General features: G+C 43.5%; 1 protein-coding gene across 1 annotated transcript in view; it reads right to left on the minus strand.

The window, feature by feature from the left end:
• The window catches only part of ADAM12 (ADAM metallopeptidase domain 12), a 291,938-nt gene that overhangs the window by 236,193 nt on the left and 30,658 nt on the right, over positions 1–25,087 (minus strand). Inside the window, exon 3 of the mRNA XM_012555120.1 lies at positions 11,643–11,716. Within this exon, the coding sequence (XP_012410574.1) occupies positions 11,643–11,716 (74 nt within the window). The remainder of the gene's footprint in view (positions 1–11,642; positions 11,717–25,087) is intronic.

Below are 25,087 nucleotides of genomic sequence, written 5' to 3' on the forward strand. Positions count from 1 at the left end.
GTGGGGTTGTTAACCAATGTCATTAAAAAAACGTGTACTTCTGTTTCATGAGAAACTATTTGTTCTGTAAGCCTTCACCTGAAGTACAATTAAAAAAAAAAAAAAAAGCAAATCCAGATGAGTTCTATCGCCTCTTTCTGAAGTTGAGATAAAGAATTACATCCTCTTAGATACCTTGTTACCTAATTTAAGAGTTTTGTTTTTTATTTTTTGAGAGGAGAGCCCAGGATTTAGTATAAGGTGTCTAAATCTATTAATAGAACATCATTCTTATGACTATTAAGAGAAATACTTGAAAAATTGCTCAGTTAATTCCATGATGAATTTTCCTCCATGCCATAACAACGAATATATAATAAAACCAGTGTTGGTTAAAAAAAAAAAAAAAAAAAAGGATGGGAAAACCAGGGTTTCTACAGAGCGGTTTCCTGAGGCTGTGGTGGTTCAGTGGCAGAATTCTCGCCTTCCATGTGGGAGTCTCGGGTTCGATTCCTAGTTATGCATCTCACGTGCAACCATCACTCATCTGTCCATGGAAACTTGTGTGTTGCTGTGATGCTGAAGAGGATTCAGCACAGCTTCCACACTAAGATGAACTAGGAAGAAAAGGCCTGGTGATCTACTTCTGAAAATCAGCCAGTGAAAACCCTGTGGGTCACAAGGGAATGATCTGCAAAGGATCCTGGGGATGGCAGAGCAGGCAGCATCTTGCTCCGCTGTGCGTGAGGTAGCCAGGAGCTGGGGCATGACTCGATGACAGCTAACAACAAAATGGAGCCATTTCAGCATCAGGCTTTTGCCTAGCGCTCCCGTAGCGTCTGGGGATGGGTTCTGGTACGCTCCATACTCCCACAGAACCTTCACACATGTGCGCACTCCACAGGAGACCACGCAGTGAGACACCACGGCTGAGGTGCTGCAGCTGGGGTACTGTGGCTATCGACTGGCAAAGGCAGAGCCACGATTAGAGGTGCTCTGGCCCCTCAAGAATTTATCCTGCCTTTTCCCTCATACCTCAGGGTAATCAATAGTTGATGAGGGAAAATTCTTCTCTATAGAAGTATTCTAGCTAATAAATGAAGAAGGAATGATAGAATATCATCACTTTGCAACCCCTAAAGAAATAACGGATCTAGACACTGATCGGCATAGTTGCTGACCCAGCAGCACTTTATAATGGAAGCATCAGGATGGCAACCTGAGCCCGGAATCAGTCCAACATCACAAAAACAACACAGTTGTATCGGAGGTCACAGAATTCCGTGACACGGTAGGGCGTACATGGCACCACCCATGACGTAGTGGGGCTGACCCCAGTTCGCTCAAGTCAGCAGAAAACAGAGGGGCTGGAGGAATGGGTTAGACAACGCCACAGAATGGAATCAGCAGAATCTAGAATGTGAACATTTCTACTGGGCAAACGACCTGTTTTCATCAACCAATAAACTGCAAAAATTAGAGAGAGGGAGGGGGGAGCCTATATATTAAAAGAGGCTTCAGAGACGCAGGATCCAAAGGCAACGCGAGGGCTGTGTTTGTGTCGTCAAACAACAGGACAGCCAAAATGAGAAAAACGGAGAGAGAATCTGGGAAATGTGAATACTGGCTGGATGTCTGCTACTGAGGAGTGACTGTGGATTTTTTGGTATGATAAAAATCACCCTGTTTGAGGCACATACTTCAGTATCTGTGGATGAGAGGATGTGATGCCTGCGGGTGGGGGGTCTGACCACCGTGGGTTGGTGGTAGTTGGACACGTGTGACGGGGACATGGGTGCTAACAGTTGTGTCCACTTCACCTAACAGGACCCAGACGAGTGGGTCAGGCTCGCTGACCACAGCACACAGGAAACCGGGCAGCTCTCCTGTTGCTGACGTCGCCTGGAGTGGAGGGGGGGTTTCCGATCCCTCAGGTGGTCAGAGCAGAACAGGATGGGGCAGGGCCAGTGACCCAGGACAGTAAATCTGGAGCAGACAGACTGGGCGTGGGAAAGCAGGACCATGGGCCCAGAGCCCAGGACGGCGAGAGTCCTGGGGAGATGGGGGCAGCAGGGAGGCAGACGAGACCCGAGGATGTGATTCCTGCCCCGCAGGAGAGAAGTGGCCAGGTAAGGAGAAAGGCAGGGAGAAGAGAGAGCAGTGGTGTGCAGCACCCAGCATCCATCATATCTCATACCACGTGGCCCTCACCGCACGGTGGGGGGTAGGCATACCCTCCCCAGAATGGAGAGGCTAAAGCAACTTGCTCAAGAAGCACTCTGACGCCCAAGTTCTAACCCCACGTCAGCCATCTCCTCTTACGTTAGGTGTATGGAAACAGCCCTAAAAAGTGGGGTGGGGCTGCAGGGCCACAACTTCATTCAGAACTTCAAGAAAAGTCAGATTTGCTTTTGGGATTATATCATAAAGCTACACGTCCAGTCATAAACTTGGGGACTGTGGCCTAAACTAAGCAAAAGTCTGAATGATTTTCTAGAGTAAGAAAAAGATTCAGAAAACCCCTCTTGGCCACCATCCATGCTATATGGCATGTCAGTGGTGGGCGGGGCTGGAGGTCTTTCTCTGATAATAAAATCTGTATCAGGGTCCCAGCTTTTTAATGAAGACTTGACATATGACAAGAAATAAAGGGATATGATATACTGTTGGCATGTAACTCAGGAGCTATTGGCAAATAAAATTATATTATGGTTCTTTATTTCTTGAAAATTTCAAGAAAAACCGATATGAATATAAGTAGAGAAATAAAAAATGAATAAAGATGAATCAAGGAAACAAGGCTATAACTAGCCAACAGACGTTTCTTCTCAGCACATGTTAAACACGGTCAATCATAGACAGGAATTCCAATTCCATTTAAGATAATGGATTTGATGCAAACATTTCTTAAAAAAACCACAATCTAAGATTTTGGTGTCCTGCAGTGTGGCAGTAGATGGGGAGGAGCCCTCATGGCACAGTGGTTAAAGTGCTTGGCTGCTAACTTAACTGAAAGGTTGGTGGTTTGAACCCACCAGCCGCTCCACAGAAGAAAGATGTGGCGGTCTGCTTCTGTAAAGATTACAGCCTTGGAAACCCCATGGGACAGTTCTACCCTGTCCTATAGACTCACTATGAGCCGGAATCAACTCAGTGGCAATAGGTTTTGGTGGCAGTATCCTACAAGAATCTAACAAAATCTGTGTTTATGAAATCAATAAAACGGTTTCAAAGTTTCAAGGTCCCTGGAGATTTGGTCTTACTATCTTAAGGCGCCAGTGAAGAGTCTCAACTGTCACACAAAAGAAAGTGTTGTGACCTTTCTGTTGAGGACACAACATTTAGAAAAAGTCAAGAGGAGAATACCGTTATGGACTGAATTGTGTCCCCCCAAAACGTGTGCCAATTTGGCCGGGCCTTGATTCCCAGTATTGTGTGGATGTCCACCACTTTGTGATTTGATGTAATTTTTCTGTGTTGTAAATCCTAACCTCTATGAGGTTAATGAGGCAGGATCAGGGGCAGTTATGTTAATGAGGATTAGACTGTATCTTGAGTCAATATCTTTTGAGATATAAAAGAGAGAAAGGAACAGAGAGGAGAGGGATCTCATTACCACCAAGCAAGAAGAGCCAGGAGCAGAGTGTGTCCTTTGGACCCGGGGTCCCTGTGCCGAGAAGTTCCTAGACCAGGGGGAGATTAATGACAAGGACCTTCCCCCTGAGCCAACAGAGAGAAAAAGCTTTCGCCGGAGCTGGTGCCCTGAATGTGGACTTCTAGCCTCCTAAACTGTGAGAGAATAAATTTCTGTTTGTTAAAGTCATCCACTTGTGGTATTTCTGTTATAGCAGCACTAGATAACTAAGACAAATGCTAAACACACCAGCCCACACCTGGTTACCTCGGGTAAGCACTCCCGGCCACACCACGGGGAAGGAAACAGTACAATGTCAACCACAAGGCCAGCATCAGCTTTTGTCCCAGACTCACCCGGCAAGGGCTAGGCAACCATTGCTGCCCACTGGGGATGCGGTGCCCTGGAGAGGGACATTGAGGCCACAGCAGGATTTTCATCAGAAAATTGCAAACAAGCTAAGCCCATGAAGTGGAAGATTGCATGTGATCTAATTAAAGTTGAAAATCCACTTCCATATCAAATGCCCTTTTCAAATCCTTCTAACTTTAAGGATTTCCACTCAAGGACGCCACACTCTCAAATTGGAACCCAGAGGGGCACTGTTTCGAAAAGGTTGACCTTAACCAGTTTAGGCACTTAGTTAAGTCAGGTTAGGGAACAAAAAGATCTAAAAACAGCGTTCTGACCTTTCTCAATGTCTGTACAACTTCAAAGACCGGAATGAGCGCAGAAGCTCAAGGGAAATTAGCTCTTACCCAGGAAGCAAAATTGAGCCCAATTAGAAAGATCTTAATGTTAATGTTATGGCAGAGAGATTTTTACTTAAATCTAAGGAATTTGGTCCAGTTAGAAGATCTCTGAAGTCCAGTAGCTTGTGTCCATTCCGTGAGTCTAGAAATCTCTTGGGGAATTTTCTACTGTGTTTTCAACCCCACACTGAAGCGTGGAGGTGACCTGGTACCAGCTGATTCTCTGAGACAGGGCACGGGGCTTATTACACTGCAGGCGTTAGGTGAGCTGATGAGAGGCAGGAAGGAATGTTCCCCTGGACAATGTATCCACTAAGACAGGAGTCCCGAATGAGAAGTCAGTCCCACCACTGCCCGACAGAACAACAAAGTGAAGATGGCCACGTTCATGTAGCCACATGTGGCTATTGAGCATTTGAAATGTGGCTACTGTGACCAAAGAACTAAAGTTTTAATTTTATTTAAATTAATTTAAACCTGAATTGGCACATGTGGCTAGTAGTTCTCCAACTAAATGTGAATATAACTTCTTAGGGAATATGTTAACAATACAGATCCCCAGGCCCTATGGCTAGGGATTCTGATTCACAGAGATGGGGCCGAGATTGGCCTTTTGAAGAGCACCCTAGGTAGTTCCAATCTAGTGGTCCAGAAACAATGCCCTGGACTTAAGGAGGGCAAGAGTCCACACATGAGCTTCTGGTTAGGGGTGCATCTGCTGCCTGGAGACAAGTTCCAGGATGGACGTCAGTGGAGCTTGGGGCTGAGCCTGGAGGCCAGAGGCTCACCCACTCACCAACCATGGGGCTAGCCGGTTCCCAGCCTAGAAATGACATGAAGCATGGCACTCACTGCCTTGGACTATGATGCTGTCCAGATATCCTCAGAACCACAGCCAATGCCCCACCACCTTCCCTGGCCCACGGGCTCACGTTCTCCAGTGAACAGCCACCAAGGACTGCTTATACTTACTTAGGTCAGCTGCAAACATCCATGGACTCCAAAGAAATGCCACACCTAGGCCCACAGGATAACCATCTGAAGGTGACATCCAGACTGGATTCTGTTAGGCCTAAATGTCCACCCTTCTCCACGACTTTCAGGACCACGTCCACTCCGATCCACATCTCTGCTTCCCTGCCCACTGCTCAAAAGGCAAGTTTTTGGTCCTTTTCTAGGGTTCTCTATTCTGATCAAAGGCATCACTATCCTCCTGGAATTTCATATATAAGAATTATCCTCGACATCTTCCTTTCCATTACCCTACACATTCAACTACCCATCAAATTCTGCCGATTCTGTCTCCTAAAGATTTCTCCATCATCCACTTTTCACAGATACTCCTTTGGTCTCGGCCATTAACAGCTCTTCCCCATATGAGAAGCAATAGCAGCTTCTTAGCCACACCCATTCTTTACCTCTTCCAACCTGGTCTTCATATGCAGTCAGATGGTTTTAAAAATGTGAATCTGATCGTGTCATTGCCCTGTTTACAGGTCTGTCCTCACGAAAAAATACAAAATCTTTTTAATGGTGTTATGGGTTGAATTGTGTCTACCCAGCTCCCTGAAGCTATGTTCAAGTTTAGCCCCCAGCACCTGTGAATATGACCTTGTTCAGAAATAGAGTCTTTGCGGATGTAATCAAGTAAAGATGTGGTCATGTTTCTCAAATGACTTTAAGAAAAGGAGAAGAGACACAGACACATAGGAAGAATGGCACCTGATGATGGAGGCAGAGACTGGAGTGATGGCAAGGATTGCTGGCAACACCACAATCTAAGAGAAAGACATAGACTAGGGCCTTCACAGAGAGTATGGACCTACCGACACCTTGATTTCAGACTTCTAGGCTCTAGAACTGTGAGAGAATACATTCCTGTTGTTTTAAGTCACCTACTGTGTGGTAATTTGTTACAGCAGTGCCAGGAAACTAAAATACAAGGCATGCAAGATCCTACATACATTGGCTTCTCTCTCTCTCTCTGGCTGTGTCCTCATTTCTTTAGTCAATAATTAGAACCACCAAGACAATAAGAGATGGTGGTTCTAAAAGGTAGGGTAGGCTTGTTGTACAAGAGTAGAAATGAAAAACTTAAAAAAAAATGTTAATTATCGAGGATGTCAAGATGGCGAAATTAAGACCATTACAGCAACAGAATCCAACATTTGGGCACAGCTGACCCTTTCCAGGTCTTGTCAGAATTGATGACGCTTAGCCATCCTCAAGACTTATATGTAAAGGTTAATCATACCTGACCTTCATTAATTTATGAAGTCTGAAACAGAACACAGTTGTCGTGAAGCCGTGAGTATAATCAGGTGAAATAATGATGAACAATGCTGGATCCACAGGAATATCACTGAGTCATTCAAGCCTGATCATCAAACATAACATGAGCACTCATCTTTCAGCACTGATTTTACGCCCTTTTATTCCACTTTACAGCGGGAAATGGAAAGAAGTTTGGCATTTTGCTGTTGGAAGCAAAGATGGGTTTCAAAGCCTAGTCTCTTGACTCCAACTTCTATGTCCTTTCCAGAGGCTTGTCCCATTGAATCGTTTCTCTCACCACCCAGGCAAACCTTTAACCCTCCTGCTGGCTCACCTATGGCTTGGTTTAGGTTGTCCATGTTCCATCATTCACTCGTTTAATAAATGCATACTGAGTGCCCACTATGAGTCAGGCCATGTGGTAAGAGCAAGAGGAGGAGGTTAAGACCCTGCCCCAAGCTGAAGGACATCTCGGGTCGTGGGAGAAAATGAGAACAAAGAGGCAGGCAGCTCTCAAAGTCCACACTTGGAACAGGAAAGCAGTCAGTGGCCTGGATGTGGCCTGGCCAGGGTCACTGCGCAACGGATGCCCTCTCCAGTGCAGGGCCCGCCACGGCACCCACACACTCAGGTGGCACTTCCGTTGTTGGCAGCCACATTGCCTCGGGGGCTCATATCACGTTTGCCATTAATGAAGACCTCAGGTCTCACTCACAGGAACTACTGGAACATGTCCTTCTGAATTTGCAAAGCTTATGTTTTTGTTCACCTAGGCACAGGACTTTACATTTATCCCCATTAAATCTCATCTTGTTAGCTCTGGCCCATTGATTCAAACTGCTGAAATCTCCATAATCCAGGCTCTGCCGTTCGCAGCACAGTTATTTTTTGCCAGCTTTGTGTTGCCAGGAAATTGATCAACACACCTTTTATGTCTTCATAGAAACAGCTGACAAAATTGTGGGCCAGGACAAGGCACACACACAGCCCCAAGGTTGCCAGCAGCAAGCTCGGTCCAGCTGTCCAACGCGATTCCAGTCAAGAGTGAACAACGGATGAATACCCTCGGGGCAGTTATTCAGCCACCTACTAATCCATCCAGTGACATCCTCACACTGTCTTCATTTCCCCTCCCTGTACCAGGTTATTCTGAGCGATGTTGTCAAATATAATGTCTTCCCACGTGTTTATGCCCACATGTGACAATTTAAAAATGCCCTTTCTTCTATTATTCTACGGGGAATATTAAAGTTGCCGCTAAGAGATGCCTGGGGTTATTCCAGACAGAACAAAAGCCAACGTCAAAGCCCTTCTAGCTCACAGACATCCTGGATATAAATGCAGTGGCCACGGACTTCCCATGACAACCGCTTTCAATCAGCGATGCGGACAGGGCTGGAAAACAGATGCCCAGTGGGTTTTAGATATAAAAAGTGTGATCTACCGCCATCACTTTTAATTATCCCAGACTGGAAAAACGGGTGTCTAAACTGGCCAGCCTGTACAATAAAGCATTTTGATCAAAGATGCAGTTGCACACAGCACCTGTTTGAGAAATGGCCCGTGAGTCCATGGGGATCAGGTAGAATTATGGAAGTTATAAACAGGCTCCCTGCAGCCCCACAAGAAGACAGCACCACTGTGAAAAATGCTTCTCAGGGGAAACTTTGAGTTTCTTTAACATTCAATTACGGCTATACAAACACGGATTTTAAGGGCTCGGCATCCGATCTCCATACGAACTGGGGATGCTAGGAGGCAAGTGAAATAGATTCCCTGACACAACTCCTTCAGCCCTGCTCCATGAAGAGCTGGTTCCTCACGGAAGCGTTTCTGAGGAGGGTTAATGAGGTGAGGCTGTTGGTGTCAGCTTTAGATTATGGCTCAGGTGGTTTAAGGGACTGGAGTCATCTTTATTGTGGTTATGACTGGGAGGCAAATTTTCACTTAAAACATTTCTGGATACTTAAAGACCCACTATTCAATGTTTAGCCCTTTGAAAGTTGGAGTACTTTCTAAAATCCACCATTATCTTTTATGAATAATAAATAATTCAACATTCTTTTTTTCAATCATTATCAAATTTTTACAAGTTTTTTCCTTCAAAATAAAGGATCTTTCCCCCTAAGTTTAAAAGGAATATTTTCTTGTTGTAAAACACTAAGACAATAAAGAAAGCAGAAGTCTATAATCATACCACTCAGAGAGAAATGTACATATAATTTTAAATTAAACTGAATAATCCCATATAAACAATTTACTAACATGCTGTTTACATTAACTATATAATGAACATTTTCACATTAATAAATACCTTCATCATTATTTTAATTACTGCATAGGTTTCTATTTCATAGCTGAGTCATAATTTATTTAATATCCTGTAAATGTACTTTTAGCTTGTACTTTTATCTTTGATTTATTATAGTTTCTCTGAAGTGGATGACTGGGCCAAAGGCTATGCAAATTAAAAATTCTATTATATACTGAGCAAGTGTTACCTTTGCATCTGCAACATTAAAAGCTAATAGCATACAAGCATTTTCACTCTAAAAAACTGTAGATTTTTGGTACTGTCTCAAAAAGAATAGTCCATTTGGAATAGTCCCGTTTTCAAAAAAAAAAAATGTTAGACTAAAGTATTTTGGGGAACGCCTTATTAAAATAATAGTATTACCATGCTCTTATTATGAAAATGTTACCTGTACATACAGAATCTCTAAAATTGGTATGAGTAGTGGAATTAAAGCTACTGAGTATCACAGGAATATATTCAACATTCTCCATATAGTTTCTAACATGTAGGTTGACGGCGAGGTTGGGAAGAGAGAAATAAATTGAGAAGAGAGAGTTTTATGTTTTCGACTTGGCTAATTTTGAGATCATCTTGCGAAAGGCTCAGAACTGAAAGTGAGCGAGTGACGGCATCTTTTAAATGATATTTCATGCACATTAGCCCCGTCCCGTAGTCGCTGTGTGTTACACTATCTGCAGTGAGGGAAGGTAAGTCATGTTCACAGGGAACCATCAGCGAGGCTATTGAACCACTTTACAGATGGGCTCTAAGAAACGCATTTTCATACAGAAAAGTCCGTCCATTAGAAAGCTGAATGAGAAAGTAGGATATAAAATTGTAGACAGGCTATGATATAAATTCAGAAGACAAAAGAAGCAAAGCTTTAAGCACAGGAAAAAAAAATCTCTATAAAAATTCATCAAAATATTAACCAAGGTTGTCTTTGGTATACGAATACATTTTTTGGGCTCTTTGTTATTTTTTTTTTTTCCTACAGTTTTCAGTTGTGTGCATTAGACACATATTTCTTTTATAATAAAAACGAATAACTTAAGGTTTTTGCTAAGTCCATTTCCATTCCTCTACATGCAATTATAACACCTTCTAAGAAGTTCAGCCAGCCTCATTCACGCCATTGTCCCTCCAATAATGTGATAACAGTAGCAATTCCAATAAAGGAATTTCCTAAATCCAGCTGCCAATCATAAATTTCCAAAGAGTAAACGTATCGCCACAGGAAGCCTTATTTTCTTTTATACCTTCCCAGGGAACACCTTACTTGCATACAATGAGATATTTTCAAAATCATATACAAACAGCAATGCACAAAAATCAAAAGGCCACACAATATTCTTACATGGGAAAAAAAAAGCATACTAAAACATTTACTTTGCTAAGACAGACATACAGAAAGCAACACACAGGTTTCTGTTCAGAAACTTGATTTCCAATCCATGTGTCCGGACCTCTGTTCTCTATTTTAACATCATCAAGTCTCAATGAAAACTAAAAACAAGTTATTTGCTGTTTACAAAGGCTTTTGATCCACGTGATGGGTAAGGCTGTAAGAAATACCAAGAGGCCCACTGCAGATCCCAGGGACCAGGTTCTGCTATTTTACATGTATTTCCTCTGGTCATTTTTGAAATCGAGGTAGGCTGAATGTTAGGATTGGCCGCCAACGGTCTGAAGTAGTTGGATTTGCCTCGTGTCCTAAATCAAAGCACCGGTATAAGGAAATGATCCACTGGTTTGTATGGAGACGCTGAGTCAGGTTTTATGACTCCATGTCCCTGGGCAGAACTCATTCCAGAGAGTCTGGCTCGCTCTACACTCATATTTCAGCAAAAATCAGCATTTCAGTGACGGGAAAGGAATAGGAACCAGTACTTCTGAAAGAGGGAAACTTCTATTTTAAATCAAGTAGGATATGAGAAATTGATTCATACCTTTACATACAGATTACTGATTAGAACGAGACGATTCATTTCTGGTATGAATCACACAGAATGTTCTGGGGCCCCTAAGATCTGAGGAACCCATGGGGCCACCCATAAAGTGTGACAGATAACAAGGACATGAGCTCTTTTTACTTATGCTCTGAGGCAGACACATTTCTCTCCTGAAGACATAGAAAACACAAAATAATAGCGATGTGCTCCAAAAAAAATATAATACAATTTTTCTGGAAATTTATATAAGTTTGCAAAAAGAAAAAAAATTATTTATAATTTTTAAATAAAGAGATGAAATAGTTTATACCAATGAGGAGACTTGCTTTGAAAGGTAAAATAAACTCTTGGTATTTCTCAGAGAGCAAAGAGTTTCTATCCATTTGAAGCTGTTTCACCTTATAGAAACCTGAAATTGTCAAAGGTCAGCTAATATCGGAACGCTGTTATTTGAAAAGAACAAGAGATGCTAAAATTCTATCCTTGAAAAATCAGGCTATGAAAAAAGAGAAACTTTAGAACTATGAACAAAACCTGCTGAGTTACAGAGTTCTTTCTTAGAGCGATAAAATTCTTTGTTTTTCCATTGGATAATTTTCTGACGTTAATTCCAGTCTCAAATCCAAGTTTGGATTATGAATCCACATGCTTAGTTCTGTTTCTCTACATGCCCAGTTAAATTACACAGCAGTTTTCAGACCTAGGAGTCTTAATTTTCTCCTGTCATTCAATAAACACGAATTAACTTGACTTACTCATTTCTTTCCAGATTTATGATCAGCTCTTTGCTTTCCAGTTGTATTAGAAAGTTCAACACTTCTGGATGATTCTGAAAGATAAACAAGAAATAGTTGAAAGACATTTCATTTCGACTTGCCGATTATCTGAACATGCTCCATAGGGTCCGTACTGGGGGAGGAAAATACATCTCCTTCTTGGGAACCTTCTGAGACCCCAAGTACAGGAAACCAGGCCAAGAGTCTGGAAAATGCCTCTTCCCTCTAACATGGCACTGACAAGTCCTACATTCCTGGACGTTGCATCCCTTTCCTTCAGCCATATACCTCTGGGACTTTTTTGAGTCCACCCCCCTACATCAACTCCTTCCGTATCTCTGTCTCTACACAGGGCACCTGCGTTTCCCTAACTGCTGATGCCAGAAGTTTAGAGCTGTCCTTAACTCCTATTTCTCCATCACCTCCTCCATTTAATCCATTGAAAAGTCCTGGTGAATCGTCGTCCTCCAAAATACAATTTCTATTGTCCAGGACTCACATCCCTCCATCCATCATGGTTTAAACCACAATTATGTCTCACCTGGGTCACCACAATGCCCTTCTAATTGGGGTTCCTTGACATCTACCTTTGCCTTCCTCCCATCCGCTCTCTAGCGGCAGCCAGGATAGTACCTTTAAAAACACAATTGAATCGCTTCACCCTATTTACAATAAGCCTTCACTGGTTCTCCACTGCACTAATGATAAGACGCCAACTCTCTTTCACAGCCTACAGAGGCCCGTAGGAGTCCCTTGGGGGTGCAAATGGTTAATGCACTCGGCTGCCAACCAAAAGTTGATGGTTCGAGTCCACCCAGAGGGACCTTGGAGGAACAGCCTGGTGATCTTCTTCTAAAACTCAGCCAATGAAAACTTATGGATCACAAGAGAGCATTGCCTGATATAGTGCTGGAAGATGAACCTGGTAGGTTGGAAGGCACTATGTAATAGCCACAACAAGGGACTCAAACATACCAACAATCACTAAGACGGAGCAGGACTGGGCGATGCTTCGGTCCGTTGTACATAAGGTCGTCATGAGTCAGAGCTGACTCGACAGCAATCAACAACACTATTCCAATTTGAAAGGTATCCCTATAACTCCTATAGACTATAAGTATATATGTGTATGTGTGTGTGTGTGTGTGTGTGTGTGTGTATATATATATATACTTACAATATTTCAGCTAGATGGTGTATTAACTAACCACATTTTACTACATTTTAAACCAAAATGGATTGTAAGTTCCAAACAGCCAACATTTAGATTAGTGAAAATGAAATGAAATTTAAACAAAAACCACAACAAATGCAGGTCACATTTTTAGGCCAATGTTCATACACGCGTTAAGTAATGTCGTATTTCTGGGTGGAACATCTGTTCGCTTTGTTTCAGCTCTTAGCACGTCTTGTAGTCTTCCTATAACCAATACGGACACATTTGGCTATTGAAATTTAAATTAATTAAAATGAAATACAATTTAGAAATCAGTTGCTCAGCCGCACTAGCCACATTTTAAGACTCCACAGCGCCGTGTGGCTAGTGGCTACTAGTATTGGGCAGGGCAGATATTGGACATTTCTGTCTTTGCAGAAACATCTATTGTGCAGCTCTGAATCAGCAGTGATAAGTACATAAAACCTGGACAAACTCAGGTACAAACCCAAGGTATTTTTTTTATGTGCTTTAAGGAAGGTCTTCTCAATTTTAATTGATGGATGATATTAATTTATACTCATTAATTATATCTTAGAAAAACAAGAGTATTAGTTATGTTTACAACAAAATGTTAGACCAAAAATACGTCTCAATATTTTGTCAAACAGCATAGTATGTATAAGTGTGTATGTGTGTGTACGTGTGTGTATATAAAACTTATTGTTTTATATGTGTGTTTGTGTGTGTATAAAAATAACTTGGTTATTTTAACTAAAAATTGTGCTTGCTAAGATATTGACACATACATAACTATTTTAAAGGGAAATCTCCACAATTGCATTTGTGAATAAAAACCACTTGCAGCACCTTTTTTTCCCCCCAAAACTGCTCAGCTAGTTTAAACATTGATATTTGCGGTAATTCCACATAAAGTACCTACAGGAGCCCTTATAATGTTTCAATGTCAACATCTGAAACAATACATTCTCCCCAAGGGAGGTGAGAAGATCTTTATCTGTATATTTTAGTTGAGGTATGAACGTTGTTGTCATTGTTAGGTGGGGTCGAGCTGGTTCCGACTCACAGCGACCCTGTATACAACAGAACGAAACACTGCCGGGTCCTGCACCATCCTCACAATTGTTAACCTTGAGCCCATTGTTGCTGCCACTGTGTCAATCCACCTTGTTGAGAGTCTTCCTCTTCTTCGCTGACCCTCTAGAAGGTATGAATGGTACAGCAGAAATCAATACAGAGGAAGAACAGAGAGCTATTTTAGTTCAAAACCACTAACTGCATTAGATTTCTTAGTTTAAAAGCATGTATTCATTCCATTTTCTCTTGATTGCTATACTTCAGAGATAATGAACTAGTACTGGTTAAATACGGCATTCCTTTCTAAAACACGATATATTGATTACCCTAATGTAACTGTGCCTTTTATTGAATCCTTAAAGAATTGCTTCTGCTGAATAAATCAATCAAATCCTAATCAACAGGCTGGAAACGTTTGGGCAGTAATTATATTTCTACTTTTTTAAATTGGGAATAGTATGTCTAAAAGCGTACGTAAAGTGTATTGAGGCCAGTTTAAAAAACAATAAAATCATCACCTGCCACCCAGCTTAAAAAGCAGAACATTACCAGAATCTTAGGAACCCTTTCACCCCAATGTCATCACATTCTCCTTACCTCCCCATTAGAGGTAACCATTATCCTAAATTTTCTGTTACTGATTATCTTGATTTCCTTTATAATTTATATAGTGTTTAGCATATATATTCTTAAACAATATATTGCTTAGCTTACCCAGTTTTGAACCTTGTCTTAGTTATCTACTGCTGCTGTATAACAGAAATACCACAAGTGGATGGCTTTAACAAACAAATTTATTCTCTCAGTCTAGGAGGCTAGAAGTCCGAATTCAGGGCACTAGCTCCAGGGGAAGCCTTTCTCTCTCTGTTGGCTCTAGGGGAAGGTCTTTGTCATCAAAATTCCCCTGTCTAGGAGCTTTTCAGTGCAAGAAGCCTGGGTCCAAAGGACACACTCTGCTCCTGGTTCTGCTTTCTTGGTGGTAGGAGATCCCCATCTCAAGTTTCAGGATCCCATGTCTTCCCAATCAACGTCCTCACTTTAACTTCGGACACCACTCGAGACTGGGAATTCAGCTGGCATTGTAATTCAGCCACTCTTACGATAAGACTCTAGGTTTGGTTTTCAGCAATATCAGCTCTGTTGCTACAAGAAATAAGGCTTTCTTTCAAGGCACAGTTGGAAACTTTGAGGTCGTTTATGTGCACTTGAGCTTTGACTCTGAAGTCCTGAGCTCATCTCTCTCTTTCATCACTTTGTCTAGCAAAAAGCAGGACCAACCAACCAGTTTCCTTATACTTATCATTATGACAAAATTGTAGAAAGGTATCGAACATGCAATCACCCAGACCCTTGCCTTTCACCAATATCTGATCTACTGGTGGTGATATTTTGAGTATCTCTATTGCTACCTCACACCATGGATTAGCAGTGCCCTCTTTAGTACTGGAATAGACACTTATTCTAGATATGGATTTGCCTTCCCTGCACACAATGCTTCTGCCAAAACTACAACCCATAGACTTACAGAATGCCTCATCCACCATCATGGTATTCCGTACAGCATTATGTTGGATCAAGGAACCACTTCACAGCAAATGAAGCACAGCAACGGGCCCATGTTCATGGAATTCATGAGTCTTACCACGTTCCCCCATCATCCTGAAGCAGCTGGCTTGACAGAATGATAGAATGGCCTTCTAAAGACACAATTATGGTGCCAGCTAGGTGGTAATACCCTATAGGGTTGGGGCAATGTTCTCCAGGAGGCTGTATATGCTCTAAACCAGCATAAACAGGGCTAATGTATTTTCGGTTGTATGCATGTTAGTTATATCACGTTAGGCGCAAGTATGGCTTTATAATTGTCTTTATTCAGAGATTACGTATGGTTTAAGGAGATGTGTATGGATGTCAAGTTGACAAGGGATGAACTGTGATTGTTAAGGTTGTGTGTCAACTTGGCTGGGCCATGATTCTCAGTGGTTTGGCAGTTATGATGTAGTCTGGCAGTCATATAATGATGTGATCATCTCCATAGTGACATTTGATATAATGTGATCACCTCCATGATCACCTCTATGAGTAGCCAATCAGTTGAAAGGGAGTTTCCTTGGGGGTGTGGCCTGTATCCAATATAAGTGGACTTTCTGGCAAGGCTCATGGGCTTTTTCTCGCTTTGGATCCTGCAGCTGGCTCCTGTTCATCTGACCTCTGGTTCTTGGGACTTGAGCTAGCAGCTTACCTGCCATCTTGCCTGTCAATCTTTGGATTCGTCAGTCTTCACAGCCTGTGAGCAAGAGCCCTGCTGTCTGATTTGCCTATCTTGGGTTGCCAGCCCCTGTGGCTACGTGAATCAGGAGAAGCCTCCTCTATAGCCGTGAGCCATTTCCTTAATATAAATCTCTATATATATATATTAATATGCTTTACTAGTTTGCTTCTCTAGAGAACTCAGCCTAAGATAAACCTTATATAAATGGCCTCATACTCTGTACATTCTTCTCAGACTGGTTTCTTTGACTTAACCTTATGTCTGTTAGATTCATCCATGTTGTTGTGGGTAGCTGCAGTTCACAGATTTTCACTGCTGTGAAATGTTCTATTGTATGAACAACTTATACATCCATTCTCCTGTAGATGGACACGTGTGTTTTCTCTCATCCCTCCTCTTCACTTCCGAGTAACGCTGTTACAAACCTTCTTGTGCATATGCTCTCCTCCTGCACAGGTACCACTTTCCCTGGGAATACACCTGGGATGAAATCTCTGGGGGGTGCAGTTTGAACATTTGTGACTGTTACGGGTTGAATCGTGCCCCCCAAAATATGTGTTGTAAATCCTAACCTCTATACCTGTGGTTAGAATCTCACTTGAGAGTGGGTTTTCTTTGTTATGTTAATGAGGCAGTATTAGTAGAGTCTTAAGTCAATCTCATTTGAGTTATAAAGAATAGATTAAGCAAGTAAGCATTAACAAAGTGGAAGATACACATCACGTGAACCTAGGAAAAGAAGCTGAAGAAAGACAAGGACCTTGTTGTCCTAGAGTGGACAGAGAGAAAGAGCCTTCCCCTGGAGGTGATGCCCTGATTTCAGACTTCTAGCTTCCTAAACTGTGAGGAAATAAATTTCTGTTTGTTAAAGCCACTAGGAGCCTTGGTGGTGCAGTGGTTAAAGCACTTGGTTGCTAATCAAAAGGTCTGCAGTTTGAACCCACCAGCCACTCTGTGGGAGAAAGATGCATCAGTCTGCTTTTATAAAGATTACAGCCTTGGAAACCCTATGGGGCAGTTTTACTCTGTCCTTACAGGGTCCCTAATGAGTCAGAATCCATTCGATGGCAATGGGTTTTAAAGCCACCCACTTGTGATAGTTCTGTTACAATAGCACTAGATAACTAAGACAGTGACGTTACTAGGGCTCTTTGTTTTCCAAAGTGCAAGCAGTGACAAGGAAAATATTAGTCCAGAGGACTAAAGGGATACATGAACCACAGCCTGCCCCAGCCTAAGCCCAGCACAAGTATCACCACTGACCACTCTGACAGGAATCACAACAGAGGGTCCTGGACAGAAAGGGGGAAAAGTTTAGAACAAAATTCAAATTCACAAAAAAAGACCAGACTTACTGGTCTGACAGAGACTGAAGGAACTCCCAAGACTATGGCGCCCCTGGACACCCTGCTAAATCAGAATTGAAGCCACTCCCGAAGCCCACTTTTCAGCCAAAGATTAGACAGGCCTATAAAAGAAACAGTAACACATGTGAGGAACATGCTTCTTAGTTCAACCAAGTATACCAGACTAAATGGGCAACACCTGCCCAAGGGCAAGACGAGTAGGCAGGAAGGGACAGGAAAACTGGACAAATGGACACGGGAAGAGTGTTGACACATTGCAATCAATGTCATAAAAAAATTTATGCGTACATTTTTGAATGAGAAACTAATTTACTCTGTAAACTTTCATCTAAAGTACAACAAAATTTAAAAAATCAAAACACACACACAAAACGAAACGAAGCACAAGTGGTTTACGCTCCCTCTGTTAGTGAATCAATGTATCCCTCGCTCCATGTCCTCACCAATACCTGGCAACAAATTGAAAAGTCAAACAATACCAATCTGCTTAGTATAAAATTGTATCTCATTGGGGTTTTAGTTGTATTTCTCCTATTACTAATAAGACTGAGCATTTTTTCTTATGCTTACGGGACATCTGATTTTCTTCTTCAGTGAAGTACCTTGGTTTTTGAGCACTTTTCTTCTTCTTAATCGGTATTCTGGATGCTATTCCCTTGTCAGTTATATGCATCACACGTATTTTCTACCTGTTGGTGGCTTGTCTTTTCACCTTCTTTAGGGTGTGTTCGATGAATACAAACTTTTTTTTTTTTTAAATACGAATTCTTGATTGTAATAAATCCCTTTGAGGTTTAAGTTTTTGTGCCTTATTTGAGAAACTCGTCTCTATTCTAAAGTCAAAAATGGCCTGTATTGTCTTCTAAATATCTTGCACTTTTGTCTTTCATGTTTAAGTCTTTATGCCATCTAGATTTGATTTTTGTGTCTAGTGTAAAGTAGGGATCTGTGATCGTTAAGGTTATGTGTCAACTTGACTAGGTCATGATTCTCAGTGATTTGGCAGTTATGATGTAGTTTGGCAGTCATATGATGTAATCACCTCCATGATGAGATCTGATATAATGTGATCACTTCCATGATGAGATCTGCTGTGAGCAGCCAATCAGTTCAAAAGAATTTCCTTGGGGGTGTGGCCTGCATCCAATATAGGTGGACTTTCTGGCAAGGCTAACAGGTTTTTGCTCACTTTGGGTCCTACAGCTGGCTCCTGTTCATCTGACCTCCAGTTCTTGGGACTTGAGCTAGCAGCTTACCTGCCACCCTGGGATTCATTGGCCTCCACTTCCTGTGAGTCAGAAGCCTGCTGTCTGACCTGCCGATCTTGGCTTGGCCAACCCATGGGAGTCACAAGAAGCCTCTGGCCTGACCCACAGACTTGGGACTTTCCAGCTTCTATGACTGCTTGAGTCATTTCCTTGATATAAATCTATCTGTATATTTATATACGGCGTTGGTTTTGATTCCCTAGAGAACCCAGCCTAAGACAGGGTTCCATTTCACTTTTAAAAACATAATTAATCAATTGTTTCTGCATCACTTATTAAAGTCTACCCTTTCTTGACCTATCAGCAGCAGCACACAGAAGTCTGTTTCTGAGATAACATGTCTCATCATCTATCCCTCCAACAATACAAACCTGTTGCCGTCAGGTTGATTCTGACTCACAGCGACCCTACAGGACAGAGGTGAACTGCCCCATGGGGTTTCTGTGATGGTTAAGGTTGTATGTCAACTTGGCTAAGCCATGATCCTCAGTGGTTTGGCGGTCATATGATGTTGCGATCATTTCCATGATGAGATTTGATACAATGTGATCACCTCCTTGATGCAATCTGCCATGAGTAGCCAATCAGTTGAAAGAGAGTTTCCTTGGGCATGCAGCCTGCACAGAATATAAGCGGACATGGGGGCATGGCTCATGGGCTTTTGCTCGCTCTGGATCCTGCAAATGGCTCCTGTTCGTCTGACCTCTGGGTCTTGGGACTTGAGCTAGCCACTTAGCTGTCGTCTTGCCTGCCGATCTTGGGATTCGTTGATCTTCGCAGCCTGTGAGCAAGAGCCCTGCTCTCTGACCTGCTGATCTTGGGTTCACCAACCCCTACGGCTACATGAATCAGGAGAAGCCTCTACCCTGACCCAGGGACTTGGGACATTCCAGCCTCTACAACCGCGTGAGCCAATCCCTTGGTATAAATCTCTTTCTATATATATTTATACACTTTACTGGTTTTGCTTCTCTAGAGAACACAGCCTAAGACAGTTTCCAAGGCTGTAATCTTCACAGAAGCAGACTGTCACATCTTTCTCTGCAGGGCGGCTGGTGGCTTCAAACTGCCGACCTTTCAGTTAGCTGCTAAGCATTTAACCACTGCGCCACCAGGGCTCATACTGTATTAATTACTACAGCTTTATTACGAGACTTGATATTTTCTAAGGCAAGTCTTCTCACCTTCATGCGTCAGCACATGGTACTGCTCTACTGTCTTGCGGCTTCCATTCCTGTTGTTGACATGTCAGCCCTCAGGCTTCTTCTACAGGTGATCTGTCTTTTCTCTCTGGCTACTTCTCTGTTTTCTTCAGCGTTTGGCAATGTCACTGTAATTTGTCTCGGTGTAGATTTCCTTTTATTAATTCATCTTTGTCTTCACTGGAGAGAAGGATGTTCCTTTACTCTCCTCTTCTTCAGTGTCGGCTTATTTCTCATTCACCCTTATACACCTGTCTTTCTCCTGGAGTGCTCAGCAGACAACGGCAGGTTGGAGACAGCAGGTAGGGGGCAGTGATGCAGGGTTAGGGACTGCACAGGCAAGAGCGGCTAAAGGCCAAGGGGGACAATATGAGAGCGGAGGTGAGGGCACCGATTATATGGCTGAGTAAGTGAAGCCATCAGGTGCAAACCAAAAAGGTGCCACAGACACCTTTTGTGGGCAGGGCTTGTGCAACAGACATTCCAAAGGGAACAGGACCAATTCTTATGGGATATCGACCAGGAAGAAAAGGAAGATTTGTGCCTACAGAGAATCTTTTGACCTTGGAGGTAATCTATCCTCAACAAAGGTGACAAAGAACAAGAAGATGTTACAGAAACGTTCAACAATTTCCTGGTTCCTCCAAAGTCATAAGGGAGACTATTTGTCTTTGTTAGTTTCAAATGACAACTGAATCAATCTACTTTTCTTATTGTACTTCCTCTTAATCTACACAATACATGCTATACAAGGTACTCATATTTATCGATATTTATACTTACCTGTATGCATGCATATGTATGTATATACATGCATGTATGTATGTGTATTTGTGTGTACTTACACTCCACAGATGATACAAGACCTTGGTTGATGTCTCAATTTCTCACAGAGTTTTTCATGTAATAGCTCTTACAGTTTTTATTTACACTTCCCTCCTGGTTCCATGGAGACCTGGTGGCACAGTGGTTAACAGCATGGCTGCTAGCCCAAAGGTTGGCAGTTTGAATCCACCAGCTGCTCCTTAGAAACCCTATGGGGCAGTTCTACTCTGTCATATAGGGTCACTATGGGGCAGAATTAACTCGATGGCAATGAGTTTGGTTTTGTTCGCCTGGTTCCATCCCCTCAAAAAAACCAAACCCGTTGCCATTGAGTCTACCCCAGGGCTCAGCTTGTAAGTCCCCTGATTGGGGAGTGAGGGCCTGAGATAAGTTCCCAGGCAAATGCAGACTTTACTGAACCCCCCTTCCTCTTAGGTAGGGCTGAAGCTGCATTACTGGGCCCAGAATACCAGATCCACACGCTCCCTTCCGCACGCATGCTCTGCTGGGAGGCCCATCACTCCCTGGGTCCATGAGTGTTTGGCAGGCCCTCCCTGCTGGTATGCCAAGGCCCGTCTGCAGGATGAGGCTCTGCAGGGCCCCGCCGCCTGTCCCTCTGACACCCAGTCACCCTGTGCTTTGCAGGGCTCTCACCCAATGCCCCTGGCCAGGGTGTCCTCGTTAACTGCAAGTATAAACAGATGTTTTGAAAATGCTTTATTAATTATCTACAGGTTTTTCTTCTTGGCATCAGCCACGCTGTTGCCCTCCTGTAATTGGGCGTGCACTCAAACTTGAGTTTGAATAATTTCCCCCATCGTGGCTGCAGAGGAGCTCAAGTCAACAGACTCAGCTTTTCATGGATGCAGGGATGCTTATGGTATTTCTCTCCCTGGATGGAATGATGCAAAGCATCGTCTCCTTGGAGTTTCTATGTCCTTAGTTAAGAGTCAACTGTCAACTACTTAGGACAGCCTGAACCTGACCATGAAGGTGAAATCACTGTGGCAGTGAGGAGGCAGCAGGATTGGCAGGAAAGAAGGAAATTACTATTTTTTTAAAAGAAAAAAAAAAAAAGAAGAAGAAGAAGATGTGGTCGATAGCCAAAGCCACCGCCACCGTGACTCCTAGGTTGTCCTTTCACGGACCATGGTCAGTCGTGAGCCAAAACCATTCATCTCAACCGTCGATACTGGACGCTCAGGGGGATCTAATTTTTCAAGCACAACAACAGTATTAAGATACTGCATTCAAGGGAACTCTGAAATAACTAGTTTCCTCTCCAGCACTAAACAAATGCTTCAGACTGCGGCCTTGGCATTCATGGGGCACAGGGGACTCATTTATCACTATGAATATTTACAGGCAATCTTGATTACCACTTTAATATTAGTGCTGTAGCTCCATGGCCTGAAAGATACGCACACCGTGGAATTTAGTGGGGACAAAACTGAATTAACTGCAGTGTAACAAAGCTGCATAATGGGGTGTCCCTGCCTGGGGGTCCTTCAGTTATCACATAAATGATGATCATGTTTATTCATGGGGTATTGATTTTTTTCCTGATGGAAAACTGACGTTACCCAAGAATTTGCTGAAATGCGCAGACTGCTGCAGGTCATCTTTAGGTAAAACTGCTTTTGAAAGATACATAATGTCGTTGTGAATTGTTTCTGCATTAAAACGTTGGATTATTTGTCGTACAGAATTTTCTTACTGTATTTCTGTGGCGTAATAGGCTTTGTAGTTTTTCAGCTCCGTTCTCCTTTCTTCCCTCGAACAGACACCCCCCCCCCCCCCCACCGCCAGCAGGCGTAAAGCCTTCAGCTCAAGTACTTGATCCCATGGCAACTGGAATGATTACAGATGCTTAGGTTTGCAGCAAACATTTTAGATTACTGTAGCGATACACAGAGTATCTTAAAGACTTATTTATTCACCAAAATATTTCTAGTCTCCTCTCATATCTAGCCATAACAACAATATCACCAGGCTATAGGATTACAGCTCTCCAAATACTTGTGTGCATCTGAGGACAATGCCTTGGGAGCCTCCCACCAGCTGCCCACCTGACTGGTTCACAGGCCCATCCTTTGCCCGGGCCTGCCCTTTGCCCAGCATCCCCCGCACACACAGGTCCATCTGCAGCCCGGCCACCCGGCACCCAGCATCCCTCACACACCCAAGTCCATCCTCAGCCTGGCCTCCCTGTGCCCACCATCCTGCACACACACAGGCCCATCCGTAGCCTGGCTGCCCCGGGCCCAGCTTCCCGCACACACACAGGCCCATCCGCAGCCTGGCTGCCCCAGGCCCACCATCCCGCACACACACAGGCCCACCTGCAGCCCGGCCACCCTGGGCCCAGCATCCCGCACACACACAGGCCCACCCGCAGCCTGGCTGCCCCGGACCCAGCATCCCGCACACACACAGGCCCATCCGCAGCCTGGCTGCCCCGGGCCCACCATTCTGCAGACGCTGGTGTCTCAGATTCCTGGTGCTGCTCTTGACAGAAATACCACAAGTGGGTGGCTCTAAAGAAAAAAATTTATTTTCTCACAGTTCAGGAGCTAAAGTCTGAATTCAGGGCGCCAGCTCCAGGGGAAGGCCCTCCGTTGGCTCTGGGGAAGATCTCTGTCGCAGCTTCTCTAGCCCAGTGTTCCTCGGTTCCCTGACGATCCTCAGGTGGCATCTATCTCCCCCCCCCACCCCCACATGTCTCTGTGTCTAAGCTGCTCCTTATGACTCAGAAGTGATCAGGCTTCGGACACACTCTCCACTAGTACTGTCATGAACATAACAAGGAAAACCCTATTCCCAAACAGCATCACATCCACAGGCACAGGGGTCAGGGTTCCATCACATTTTTGGGGAGACACCATTCAGTCCATCACACACGCGGTACCATGCCCTTGTGAACGGTGAGTCTCAGAGCTGGCTGCACACCACACAAGAGGCCCGGGATGAGAAGCCTTCCTCACATGAAGAAGCTCGTTGTGGGTGCCAGAGCCCGGATTCACTTTAGCATCCTCACATGACCTCCAACAGCCCAGAGAAAGGTCACGGACCACCCTGAGTGACTTCTACTGGCAACCTAAATTGAAAGTTTTATGATGAGTTAAGAATTCCTCCTTTGATTGCAAAGGAACAATGATTTTTTAAAAAGAAAGCACAATTTCATCTCATCTTGGAGATGTCATACCTTTTTTTCCCCACTAGGAGGCAGCACACTGGGAGGGACTCAGGGCAGAAGTCTGTCCACAGACTGGCTAGATGCTGCTACTTGGGCTATGCCTGACATTTACCTCTGTGAGGCCTCAGTTTTCTCACCAGGAAAACGGGGATAACAATACTTTTCCTGCCTATCAATGTGGCAGGCAGAATAAAGGACCCCAGAGATGACCACATACTAATGCCTGGAATCTGTGAATATGTTACCTTACATGGCAGAGTGATTTTGCAGATGGGATTAATGCTAAGAACCTGGAGATGGGCAGTATTCCTGGATTATCTGGGTGGGCTCAAGGTAATCATGAGCCTTTGAGTAGAGAACCTCTCCAGGCCGGGGCCAGAGAGATGCAAAGTGAGAAGGACTCAGCCTGGACAGCTGGCTCTGAACGTGGAGGAAGGGCACCATGAGCCAAGGAAGGCAGCAGCCTTTAGAAGCTAGGAACAACTCTCAGTTTACAGCCAGCAAGAAAATGGGGACGTCAGTCCTACAACCGCAAGGAACTGAATTCTGCCAACATCACGAATGAGAAGGGAACGGAGCCTCCCCTAGAGCCTCCATAAAGGCAGGCATTCCCTGCCAACATCTTGCTTTTAAAGCAGGTGAGGCTTGAAGCAGAGAAAGCAGCCACGTCCCCCGGACTTCTGACCTGCCAACCTGGGAGACATGAGTAGGGTGCTGTTTTAAGTCACTGATACGGTAATCTGTTACAGCAGCAATGGAAAACTAATAGAATCGGGAAGAATGCTAGGAGATTCAGATGCGAAAAGGTGTGTTTACAAACCATTAGGTATGATGCAGTTAAAACGCGTGCTTATCACGGAGATCCGGTCAAATGAAACCACTACTTCACGCCCGGACAGTGACGAAATGCCATCTCACTTATTATTTATCGCTGTTTACCCAAACCGCACCCTTCTGTGCTTTTTGTGTTTAGATCTAAATGGGCATAATAAATTAGGTTAAAAAAACTGAACTAACACATTTTCAAAAAGCCACGTTAT

This window comes from Trichechus manatus, unplaced genomic scaffold (genome assembly GCF_000243295.1).
Source record: "Trichechus manatus latirostris isolate Lorelei unplaced genomic scaffold, TriManLat1.0 scaffold00031, whole genome shotgun sequence".
NCBI classification, from domain to species: domain Eukaryota; kingdom Metazoa; phylum Chordata; class Mammalia; order Sirenia; family Trichechidae; genus Trichechus; species Trichechus manatus.